General features: G+C 34.2%; 1 protein-coding gene across 6 annotated transcripts in view; it reads right to left on the reverse strand.

Moving 5' to 3' along the window:
- LOC127879417 (GRB2-associated-binding protein 1-like) overlaps window positions 1–13,276 on the reverse strand; it is a 57,140-nt gene that overhangs the window by 17,015 nt on the left and 26,849 nt on the right. For 5 of the 6 annotated variants that reach the window (XR_008049049.1, XR_008049050.1, XR_008049051.1 and 2 more), the window contains one exon: window positions 538–835. Coding sequence is in view for 3 of the 6 variants with exons in the window: in XM_052426226.1 (XP_052282186.1) it covers window positions 538–835 (298 nt within the window). In the remaining 3 variants the exon portion in view is untranslated. Of the gene's footprint in view, window positions 1–537; window positions 836–5,788; window positions 6,096–13,276 lie in introns of those variants that run through there. The other variant, XM_052426229.1, reaches the window with a different exon arrangement.

The following is a 13,276-nucleotide window of genomic DNA, read 5'->3' on the forward strand; positions in this document are numbered from 1 at the left end:
CCTTGCTAACCCAAAATGCAATCCTAAGCTAGGTATGCATTCAAGCTATCTAAACAGACAATTTCAGTGCATAACCTTCATCAAAACTTAAATTATTGAGAAAAATTCATTTTTCAAATTTAAGTAACCGTGACCTTGACCAGAATTGCCCAAAACACAATCCAAGCTAAGTTTCATGTAAGCTTGGTTAAGTTGGTATCTACAAAGTTTCATGATGACCAGTCACTGCAAATCTAAGATATTGACAGGAAACCATGTGTTTGAGACTTCCCTTAGTCTGCCATTCCCACAAAATATACCCAAATCTTATAACGAGAATTTTAAACAAAACCAGAGTTTTCCACTTGGTTCAAAATCTGCTTAAATACTACTACATGTAATATATAATACTATTTCCTGTTTCTTTTTGCAAAAATGTGAATGCTTAATATAGATTATATCAACATCATTTATGACATATTTAAACACAATATCTACAGCAAGCAATCTTTGATCTTAATAACTTTTATCAAAGGCAAATGCCTCGAAAAATCCTACTAGATTCATCCGGCTTCATGCCACAGACGCTGCACAAGTTTCGCACCCACGTCGACATCTGCTCTTCTGTTTCGGTGGCGAGAAAGTAGGTGCGCTCCTTCCCCTTGTGTGTGGTCTTAATAGCAAGTAAATACTGAAACTGGTCCGAGTCTAGGTGCTCAATGATTTCTGCGCATTGTTCAAGATCAATTTTTCCACGAACACGTTTACAATTCTCGTCGCTGTAGTAATTGAGGATGTAGGTCCCTGGAAGACTCTTGGCAGGTTTGGAGAGAACAAAATAACGCTTCTTCCATCGCTGTAATGAATCAATAAATTTACAATCTTAGTTTCAATAATTGTTGAATTAACTGCTTTATTTTCTTATATCATGTTCATCTGAGACTCTAAATAAATGGCTAACATATAGTGTCTTTTAATCATTAAATATCTATTAAAGATCAACTTCTATTGCAAAGAGTAAACTCAAAGATCAACCTTTACTGCAAAGAGTAAACATCTAGTAAAATGTTAGTCACTAGTAATCAACAACCCAGATACATTTTCATTTGCGCTGTACATTTAGTTTCATTTATACTGTATATTTTTTGTCTAACTCCAAGAGGAAAAAATAATACTGAAAATATAATGTAAAATTCTTACTGAAAAAAATATTGAAGAGACAGTGTATTAAAATTACCACATCTACATGCACATATATTCAGTCAAAGATGTTATTATAAGTAATTTACAATCAAATTGCCTGCATGCTATGTGCATCAAGTCCAACCCCAATCCTGTCATAGTTATGACATGCCACTACTCAGAGAGTATTAATTTGTAAGTAATGGGCAGGATAAGTCATCAAACAAGTGTCACAACCCAGCACTGAGTCATGCACTGAAAATACAACTGTTCCATGAACTAACATCTGCTCCATGTCAAGAGCATATTCATGATATTTGGCTGCATGTATGTATCTAATAACAGGAGGAAGCAGTGCATTGCAGTATTGTGCTCCGTGTTAATCATTTGGTAATAACTCACTATTTTTCTTATTATTCAATGACACAACACAGACTTTAAATTCCCCGCAAAGTAGGCAAGACAAAATATAATTGTGAGAACAAGGATGTTGGTCAGATATGACTTAACAGACAAAAAAATACTCCTCATTTAATGCTTTACTGGAATAATTTATAATTCACAAATAGTAGTCAAGTTACACATGGACAAAATGTGCTTGTATCATACACATTTCGTCAACAAAATTAATTTGAGTTGTTCAGGTACTGAAAACCACAATCTTCATTCATATGCTTCAGTCTTTAATTACTTTTCCATAATAACTTGTATACGTGCAATTTCCTACATTAATGAGATTCTGACATTAAACTCAGTTTACTTTACATACAATTTAATTGAAAAATGGACTTTTTCAAATAATACACAATGGCCACCTAATCCCAACACAAAGTGACCAAATTGTACTTTTAGTCAATTATTTTGGCGGAATTCGAATTAAGACGCTATGTGTAATCCCTAAAAAAACTAGTTTTTAATTTATCCACAATAAGGCCTAACAAAAGCATTCCAGGTTCAAAAGCTACATGTAGATGTCCCCCATGATAAATTATCTCATCAGGCACAATAGGCCCCTCTTGACATTCACTCAACTGTCAAGTGGATAAGCAATCTTTGATGTGCTCAATATCTAGAAAAACAACATCATAACAACATTCACTGCTAATTATCTATCAGCCAGTCACATTGGTGGATGTACCGGTAAATGAGGAAGTAAAACTTGTACTGAAGACCAATGTTTCCCCAGCAATGCAGGTTTTTTTATCGTGAGCCTATTAATTTTTGGAAGAAATATCACTTAAAAAGCTGATTTGGGGAATGAAAAAAAACAGAGTTAGTATTGATTAAGGTGAAAACTGCATGATTTTAAAGAAACTTTCCATTGAGAAGAGGCCTATAATTGGTCTCTGATATATAAAGTAAAAAAAAGTGTTCCCTTTTCTCTGAAAAATGTTGATTGAAATGTTAAAAAGTTATGACAGACAAGATTTAACCCATTTATGCCTGGTGGACTCTCCCATCCTTCAAAATTGGATCAATTAATTTCCAAAATTAGGGATGTCTAGTATATTTATTTGTATATTTAGAATATTTCTTACAGAAATTCCTTTAAGCAAACAGCGCAGACCCTGATGAGACGCCGCATCATGCGGCGTCTCATCTGTGTGTACGCTGTTTGCCAAGGCATTTTTTCTAGACGCTAGGCATAAATGGGTTAAACATTTTCCTCAAAATTAAGGCGTCAACATAAATGTTACGTAAAAATGTTGCTGTTTTTAAACTTTCTGATCTTTGCAATGCATGCTAAACAAAAATGATTCATCCTGCACTGATGATGCAGATGTTTTCATGTGGGCTAACAAAAACAACAATATGTCTTCACCTAGATGACTGAAGTTAGTCACATTTAATGTTCAGTAGATTAACTCTTTGCATGCTGGGAAATTTGTCGTCTGCTAAAATGTTGTCTGCTGAATTTCTAAAATTAGCATTTTCTTCGATTTTTTCAAAGAATATTATCAGAATAGCAAACAGTTTGGATCCTGATGAGACGCCACGTTTTGTGGCGTCTCATCTGGATCCAAACTGTTTGCAAAGGCCTTCAAAATGTGGTTCCCGCACTGAAAGGATTAAAACAGAAAACTAATTTATTTGATGACACATTTAAAATTGTTATGAAGAATAAAATACAATTATTTGTCCTGGTTACCAAGTTTTCTTTTTAAAACTGTTCAGGGTCAGCTGATTTGTTCAAAATGCATTCTGATCTTTTTTTTAAATAATAAGTTTATTTGAGCGACATGAACAGTAATAAGTTCTCATGAAATTTAACATATCACTTTACAATAATGCAGTTATTTTTACATTATGTAATATATAATAACAAGAGATGTGTTTGTCAGAAACACAATGCCCCCTACTGCGCCGCTTTGATTTATTTTATTTTTTTTATCATTTTGCAGGTACACATAATCACCTCCCATTGAATCTTATTACTTCTCTTTAATGTTTTTATTACCTTTGACCTTGAAGGATGACCTTGACCTTTCACCACTCAAAATGTGCAGCTCCATGAGATACACATGCATGCCAAATATGAAATTGCTATCTGAAGCAACAGAGAAGTTATGAGCATTTTTCAAAACCTAAACGCGAAACCTAAACGCAAAGTGTGACGGAAAGACAGACGGACAGTCCGATCACTATATGCCCTCCTTCGGGGGCATAAAAATATGCTTTGAAGTCTTTCTTTTATTAATTTAAGTCATATTAAGAATACCAAAACAAAAATCAGGGTGCCGCTCAAAAACTTATGGTCAGGTAAAATTTATGGATATACAACAAACCCCTAATATTTCCTATGGTTTGGGTATTTGACTTTGATCAGAAAGTGATAGGTTTGAACCCTGATACAGATCTTTTCCTTGTAATGCTTTTTTGAAATAGGATATATGGAAGTTTTTGTCATTAGGTTTTTGAAAAGTAAAGTAGGACCTTTTCAAACATATCTCAAATGCTACGAAACTCTGTGGATAACGCCTTTTAAACATTTAAAACAGTTTTAATAGCTTTAGAAAATGTTCAATAGTTTGCATGTCATCTAATTAAAACTGCAAAAACTGTACATCAAGAGGAAATTGTACTCCACTGCAATTTATATCACCAAGGTCAAAATTCAAAACATTTATCAGATAAAATACAAACTTAGTCAGGTAATCAAGAGGTCTGTACTATGTTACAGTAAAGTGACTGCCATGGCCACATAATGATAATTTGACCTTAATATCAAGGAACATCCCTGAGACACGTGCAAAAGTCAACACTTGTAAAACATGGTAAAAATCCCTTGAGAAAACCAGGATGTTTTGGTGGCTGTCCAACTCACAAAATATTTTTAGATAATATAAATTTTATCCTTTGAAATGATACTGCTGGAAGATATTGCTAAGAGATGCTAGAACATTTAACCTTCAACCACTGCATATTCTTTTCAATGCAGCTTCTGCAGACCAGCATACATTAAATAGAGCCTCTGTCTGGAAAAATGGACCTTAACCCTTTCAGTGCGGGAACCGAATTTTAAAGGCCTTTGCAAACAGTTTGGATCCAGATGAGACGCCACAGAACGTGGCGTCTCATCTGGATCCAAACTGTTTGCTATTCTGATAGTATTCTTTGAAAAAAAATCGAAGAAAATGCTAATTTTAGAAATTCTGCAGACGACATTTTAGCAGACGACAAATTTCCCAGCATGCAAAGGGTTAATGCATGAGCATACAATGAAGTCAAGAATTAGTCTGTTCAGTCTGCACAGGCAAATTAGGGAAGACACTTTCTGCATAGTCTGGATTTCCCTTTAAAAGAGACTACCTTTAAACGAATATTCCTTTTAAGAAGAAAGTGTCATCCCTGATTAGCCAGTCCAGACTGCACAGGCTAATCTGGCTGCTGAATAGTTGATTCACAGGCATTAAGCCCAGTTTCCCCAGAGCATGGTACAATTACAAACATTTAAAAATATTGTTGCTAGTTTATTTGTAAAGAGAGTATGGAAATAATTTATGATAAAAAATCTGAAAAAAAATCATAAGCTTACAACTGGGTGTAATGACTCAATGCTAAATATATTATCTACATTAAAAACAGAACACTCACAGATTATTTGTCTGCGTTCACAGTTGTTTATCTATGCTGTAATCACTTAATTCAAAGAACAGGTAAACTATCATTCCCATAGCTCATGAATTGGCTGACACACAACACCACAATGTTTCTAAGGTAATTATAAAACAACAAAAAATTAATGACAGTTTTAGAAGCAAACTATAAATAGAAGCAAGCAGGACCAACTTTAAGCTATTTTTAATAAGTGTCAGAAACAAACATTGCCAATACTTTGAGCAAACAAAAGGTTTGAACAACTAATGCGTTATTATAACAAAGATTTGTTCATATAACAAAAACCTGAATACTTTGCATATTCCTGCCTGATAAGCACAAAATCAATAAAAATACAAAACTATAAAATAAACAAATAATGTCTTTAAATCCTTTAACAATTTATGTTATAAAAATACCCATGTATCTTTACCAGCAAAACATATCTGATACACTCACTTCTTTTTATTCAATAAACGTCTTTCATTTCTTGTGCCAATCAATCAATGACATTACATTTTTTCATTACCTTATTCTGAGAATTAAAATTCCATTCCAACAGGGCACAATTCTATTTAATATGTCACAAATTTAAAATAAATAAATAGTACAAATATTCACATCAAGATTCAAAGAACCTTCCAATCAAAATTGTAACACGATTTGAAAGTGTATGCTTGAACTTAGCCACTTAAATCCCATGAAATAGATATCTTAATTTCCCATCACTAAACACTTGAAAATAGCCGCAAACACAATATCCACTTCACGTCTAGTCAACCAATGTTACACAGTAATTATTTACTGTCATTTCTGTAAAGGCTGCAGCTCTAAATTCAAACATAAAATAATAAATGACTAGGTATACCTTGCAACATTACCAACATACCTTGAATTCCTATCATTTGTAAAATTGCGTACTTCCCACCTTCTAAATTTACATCTTACTCTGCGGTGATGCATCAAGCTGTTTTGTTATGATAACGAACAGAAGTGGCTTTTAAACAGTATTGAATACCTTAAACGCATTACTTAGCAGTAATTTATTAAATTTGTATTCATATTTAGCAGGGAGATGGTATTAACATCAATAAAGTAGTTTTGTGTTCAACAAAACTTTTAACAAGAGGGCCAATATGGCCCTTGGTTGCTCACTGTGGTTAAAGGCACAATAATGATGCATAAGAGTACTATGACATGCACATACAGTAAACCCTCTCTAAACATCCACCCAATCATAACTATCAACTCCCTATGATGACCACCATTATTCAGTCCCGAATTTGTCCTTCTATATTTCAATGGTCATTACGTTCACTAATCCCAACAACCCTCAATATTTAACCCTTAAAGCGCTGGAGCCGAATTTTAAAGGCCTTTGCAAACAGTTTGGATCCAGATGAGACGCCACAAAACGTGGCGTCTCATCAGGATCCAAACTGTTTGCTATTCTGATAGTATTCTTTGAAAAAAATCGAAGAAAATGCTAATTTTAGAAATTCAGCAGACGACATTTTAGCAGAAGACAAATTACCCAGCATGCAAAGGATTAATGGCCAATACAACCACTTCATTCAGTACCAATCAAGGTAATAGCTCTATAAATTGACACCTGCCAAACGACCAGTACATTTCACACCTTACTTGATTGGGGATTGTGGTTCAATCGGGTTTGTGAACAAAGCCTTTGTGACTCAATTAATGACAATTGCATAGACTGAAAGGTGTAAGCTTTTCTGCTTTTGTTTCTCTTTTTAACCCTCGACTGATAATAAGCTCAATAAGATGAAGTATTTTGATGGCGAATAACTTTACAGTTTGGATGATTGAGTAAGATGGTTTTGTTTGTGATGGATATTAAAACCAACCTGTATGCCATATTGTTATTAAAAACGGAAACGCAAATACAGAACAAGTTGTGTTTCAAATAAAAAATTGATTTCATCAACACAAGTCATGGGAAATCTCATAATTTAAAGTAAAGACTCTGATAAGTAAACAACAATTGACTGTTTTTTTAAGTTAAAAGGAGCCCTATCTGAGGCTCACAATTGAGGCACGTCCTACCATGCAACAAAGTATGAGATAACCAAACAAATCGGGCCATTTAACTGTCCCTTGCCAGAGTGCTTGAACTTCAGAATCGGAGTCAGTGTGGCACTTGAAATTTACAGATTTATGTCAAAGATAGAGACTGATCAGCGTCCGATCAGCGGACAACGTATTTTTCCGCTCATTGGGCTGATGCCGGCCCGCTAATCGCACAGACACCAGAACATTTTGTAGCATCAGGCGGTGTCTGGATTAATTTTTATGTTTCAGTTCTTGTTTGAAAGCTTGTAATACTGCCTTTGTGTAATGTATTCATAGATTAGTGTTATATGCATGCAAGACAATCAAAGTTAATTGAATATTTACCATTTGTATGCTTCATGTTTATCCCTTTTGAGCCATGGGTAATTTTCATACAGATGTTACATCACAAATATTTTATAAATATATGACCATGAATCATTAATAACATAATTATTAAACTTTGGTCTTTAGATTTGATGCGTTTTTTTCTTCAAATCTTTTATGTATGTAAACATCAAAATAATCAATTGCGCTGATAGTATCAGAACACAATCTTGAAAGTAATGTCCATCTTGAGTCGTGGATTTGATTAGATGTTTGAATGTTAATATTTGCATGCTGTAAACACTCTTAAAAAGACATTGTAGGTAGGCTAAACTTTCTTTGATGATTCAGAGGCACTTCAATGAAAAAAATATCAACAGAAGCTTTGACATTGAAAATACTAAATAATAAAGGATTGTGTGTAACTAAGAAACTATATAAAGGAAGGAATATAATTTCTATTTGATAAGAATGTATACACTTATGATAAATTATACTATTCACCTGTTTGTTTAGAATTTTCTGTGAGCAAATCGATGGTGACTGTGTAAAACTTTTAACCATTACTAACTGTGCGAACATTCAAGTGATTTCACGCAATCTCTAAACCACAAATCAAAAAGGATCCACAACTTAACAAAAACAAGCCATTATTATCTATCAAACTTCACAAAAACTCATCATTTAGACCACCATGTTATTAACACCACATTTGGTCTTAATTGGGAATATGAATATATATTCAGTCTAAGCATTGAGAACAAAATCATAATGCTGGACCATTAACAGCCAAAACATAATAATTATTAAGGTACTGAAAGATGTAAAGACCAGTGTCAGAGTTTTCAATATAGGATGGTCAGTTTTCAAAGATATATTTTAACCCTAGGAATGTAATAAAAAGAAAGTGAAACGAGCCTATTTCTGTATGATGGCTTTTTATGCAACAATTTTTATTCAGAAAAAAAAAATTGACTATTATGTTATTTACTAAATAAATCATGATAACCCTGTGATATGGGCCCAGTTTTTACCCCAGATTTGAATACACTCAGGGCCCTCGTTTGGCCGCTTTTGGGGCCGAAATTCGGCAGTTTGGAAATAAACCGACAAATAATCAATTCACGAAAATTCGTTCGTGTGCGCGATCATTTGAAAAATTGTGACTTCTAGAGTGTTCACAAGGTTTCTCTATAGCCATATAAGGAATAATGCCCCGCCCCTGGCGGCCATGTTTTTCAAGGGACCGGAACCATTTTTTAACTTAACCAACATATCATTTAGACAAACATTTTGACAAAGTTACATGAAGATTTGGCATCAAATGTGACTTCTACAGTGTTCACAAGGTTTTTCTTTTTTTTGACCTACTGACCTAGTTTTTGACCCAGCATGACCCAGTTTCAAACTCAGTCGAGGTATCAATGGGACAAATGTTCTGACCAAATTTCAGGAAGATCAAACAATAAATGTGGCCTCTAGACGGAAGACGGACAAAAGGCGATCACAAAAGCTCAACATGAGCACGTTGCCCTCAGGTGAGCTAAAAATAGCCGAAAATAGAAAAAATTTGCCATATCAAGGCGACTTTGGCTAAAGAAATTTTTGAGCCAGGGAAAGCCCTTCATGATTAAACCCCTTTTTCACAGAGCATGGCCCATATCAAAATTTGCCCTCATCATAATGAGCTATGGATGAAGATATAGCAGGGCTCTACATAAAAAGTAGTTGATTTTCCGACAACCAAAAAAAACACTCTGCTAGTCCAAGGGGACAAGTAAAAATATAAACTTCTTTTTTTTATATTAAACAGGCAATTTGAAACAATCTGGTTATTTGACTGGTTTTTACTAACAAAACTTGACGATAAAATTAAAAGGTTAATGAATGAAGTATTCAGATACAGACTTGTCTGTGCCATTAACAATTAATGGGGGTATAAATGTAATTGTTCAAATCGCAACATTGTAGCAGTTAGCTCTCTTATATTTTATTAAATAAATTCATTTTTATTTGTAGTGCTCCAGCTAGGATTTGAAAAGGGCAGGGGAGGGGGCTTTTTTGTCAAAAGAGCACTTTCCACACGCAGTATTTTGTCAAAAGGGCACTTTCGAGCGCGCTGGAGTTTATGGAATGCTTCCTGTTGCATGTTAATTTATATGTTATTATTAATAATTGTAAGAATCAATTATTCCTATTATTATTAAACCATTCAATTATATTGTCTACAATGAGGAATGAGTCAATTACAAAGTAATAAGAGATTTAATAATAACCATTGTTTGCTGTTTTTTTTAAGCGCATGGGCGGTTCTAGGAAGGGCAGGGCGAAGGCTTGGAGGGGCAGGGCTGGTGCCCTTCAATTTATGCCTAGCTGGAGCACTGTATTTGCCATGTAAAGAATCTTATTGCGGTAACTGCCTTTGATATGATAAAAGCGGCCCTCTGCGAGAAAACATTTATAATAGGGTGTTAAGAAGATTTATTAATTTATTAATTACATTATTGTTTGAGATTTTTAAAATTAAAATACTGTTTGTGTGATGTCTGGTACGAATTTTTTTTTGCTTTGAATGAGAACGATACAGTTATACCATACTTTAGGTTTATGACAGCAAATCTGCTTTTTATACTTGTTTGGAAGTGATGTCAATGACACTAAGTCTTGTCAAACTTTATTTAAAAATATCCCCCAATGATATTATGTAATATAAAATGTCAGATATACTGAATGACCGAGATGCACGAGTAAACAACAATACAGTAGACTCTCTGTATACCGGACAGTCTCGGGACCTGCCTGATCGTCCGGTTTTCAGAGAGTTCCGGTTTACCAAGAGTATGCATATTGTCGAAATATACATGGTATGCATTGTGTACAGAATCACATAAAAATAAAACTACCCATATACATTTACATGTTCCATGTGATAACTGTACGCAGGTACTGATGATGTTAATTGCATTCTTATAAAAAATGTGTTTTTAATCGATTAAAAGCAAAAAAAATTCCATACCGACTTGTTTTGATTAATCCCAAAGTGAGCGTGGTGCTTTATACATGTACGTACGTGGCATTTGTCAATAAGGCGAGTGACGACACAAATAAGATTGTTGTAGATACACGATTTATTATTCAATACATACATGTACCACATTTCATAAAACATACACACAAGCAAAAAACAGCGTCATAAATATTTTTTAAGATATTCATAATCTCAAAACCTACTAATTGTTAATTTTTTAATTAAATTGTTAATCATAGGCAATAATAAATAATTAATAAAACGATCGAGTCAATCACTTTTTGGTGTTACCGCATGTCTATTATAGACATTTACAGTTTGTTTTACATTACTTAATCGGACTCCCATAGCGCGGTAACGACTTGACACCTTTATGGTATGTTTAATCCGATAATCGATAATTGCGCAAGCAAAATGTGTGACACCGCACTCGCTGTGCTGACTAGCTATTGTCATTTTCACGCCTCGGGCATTTTGAGAATTTAGACCGTCCGGTATACTTAATGTATTTTACGTTGAAAATGACCAAATTTACGGAGATACCCGTCCGGTTTCCGGTTTTCAGAGAGTTCGGTTTATTCAACATTTTTTAACAAAGAAATAGAAGAAAATACGGGACTGGCCCGACCGTCCGGAATCGGGAGAGTTCCGGTATTCAGACAGTCCGTTATTGGCAGAGTCTACTGTTCTATCGTTGATAGTCATTAATTTAGTTTAAAATAGGTATGAAATTAAATCAATTTATAAGATATATTTCTGTATAATTCAACAGAATTTTTTTATGTTATTATGCTTATTTATCGGCAATGAGCCTTTCTTTAACACTGTATGCAAACAACTGGGTGGGGTAACGACTTAGCAATACTACCAACTGACCAACAATCTAAAAAGTGGCGATCCAAGAACAGCAGTCAACTTTCGACAACGGTCACTTTGGCCTTTTACCTAGACTGACCGCTGTTAGTTTATTGTAATCAATCAAAGAATCAAATCTTACTACAATACAATTGTATACTTTACTAATGATGTGTTACTAATTTGTTCATATATATATTGTTCTTGTATTTAAAAAAAAAGGAAAAAAGAAAATTAATTGATTGCTTTAACACCTTAAGCTTATGTAAGGATAATAATTAACTAGTTTTTAATGTTAGATTAAGTATGTTATATCCATTTGAAATTCATATATCACTCTTTTTTTAAATTTCACATATCATAAATTAATTTACTCTTTAATTACAACTCTCTACCAATGAAAGGCAGGCAGACCACAACCAGCATGCACTATCAGGTAATTTGTATAGTCTCCCATCACCATGGGTGAAACTAGTGATCTTACCTAAAAAATTAACTTTTATTTATTACAAGATCAAATTACCACACATTCCAAACATTACAGTTTTGTTAGTAAATTCTGTATTGCCATTTTTCATTAAAAAACAAGAGCGCCGCATAATGGGTGCCATGCTCGGCTGCGAAAGCTTGTCAGATTTTTTTTTTTTTATTTTTTTTTTAGAGGTCAGTGACCTTGACCTTTGACCTAGTGACCCGAAATGGAGGGGCGTGTAGAACTCATCAAGGTGCATCTACATATGAAGTCTCAAAGTTGTAGGTGGAAGCACTTTGATTTTAGAGCCAATGTAAAGGTTTTAGCAAGATGCCGGCAGACAAGCAGGCTATGACAATACCTCAGGTTTTTTCCGAAAACAGCCTCGCTAAAAAACAGTGAACAAGACACTTAAAGCTATTTTGTACATTAAGAGATAGCACAGGATACTGATTTTTAGTTTTTACTTATTTCTCATTCCAAAGCAACCACAATTTTTATTTGACAACAAGATGTGTTTGTGAAACACAATGTCCCCCTATATGACGTTTGACCTTGAAGGATGACCTTGACCTTGACCCTTCACCACTCAAAATATGCAGCTCCATGAAGTACACATGCATGTCAAATATAAAATTGCTAGCTTCAATATTGCAGAAGTTACATTACATGAGCAATTTTGACCCATATATTTGACCTAGAAGGATGACCTTGACCTTGACTTTTCACCACTCAAAATGTGCAGCTCCATGAGATACACATGCATGCCAAATATCAAGTTGCTATCTTCAATATTGCAAAAGTATTCATAAAACAAGCGATTTGGGCCACATATATTTGACCTCTGACCTTGAAGGATGACCTTGACCTTTCACCACTCAAAATGTGCAGCTCCATAAGTTACACATGCATGCCAAATATCAAGTTGCTATCTTCAATATTGCAAAAGTATTCATAAAATAAGCGATTTGGGCCACATATATTTGACCTCTGACCTTGAAGGATGACCTTGACCTTTCACCACTCAAAATGTGCAGCTCTATGAGATACACATGCATGCCAAATATTAAGTTGCTATCTTCAATATTGCAAAAGTATTCATAAAATGAGCGATTTTGGCCACATATATTTGACCTCTGACCTTGAAGGATGACCTTGACCTTTCACCACTCAAAATGTGCAGCTCCATGAGATACACATGCATGCCAAATATCAAGTTGCTATATTCAATATAGCAAAAGTTATTGCAAAATGTTAAAGTT

Source organism: Dreissena polymorpha, chromosome 4 (genome assembly GCF_020536995.1).
Source record: "Dreissena polymorpha isolate Duluth1 chromosome 4, UMN_Dpol_1.0, whole genome shotgun sequence".
Lineage (NCBI taxonomy): Eukaryota > Metazoa > Mollusca > Bivalvia > Myida > Dreissenidae > Dreissena > Dreissena polymorpha.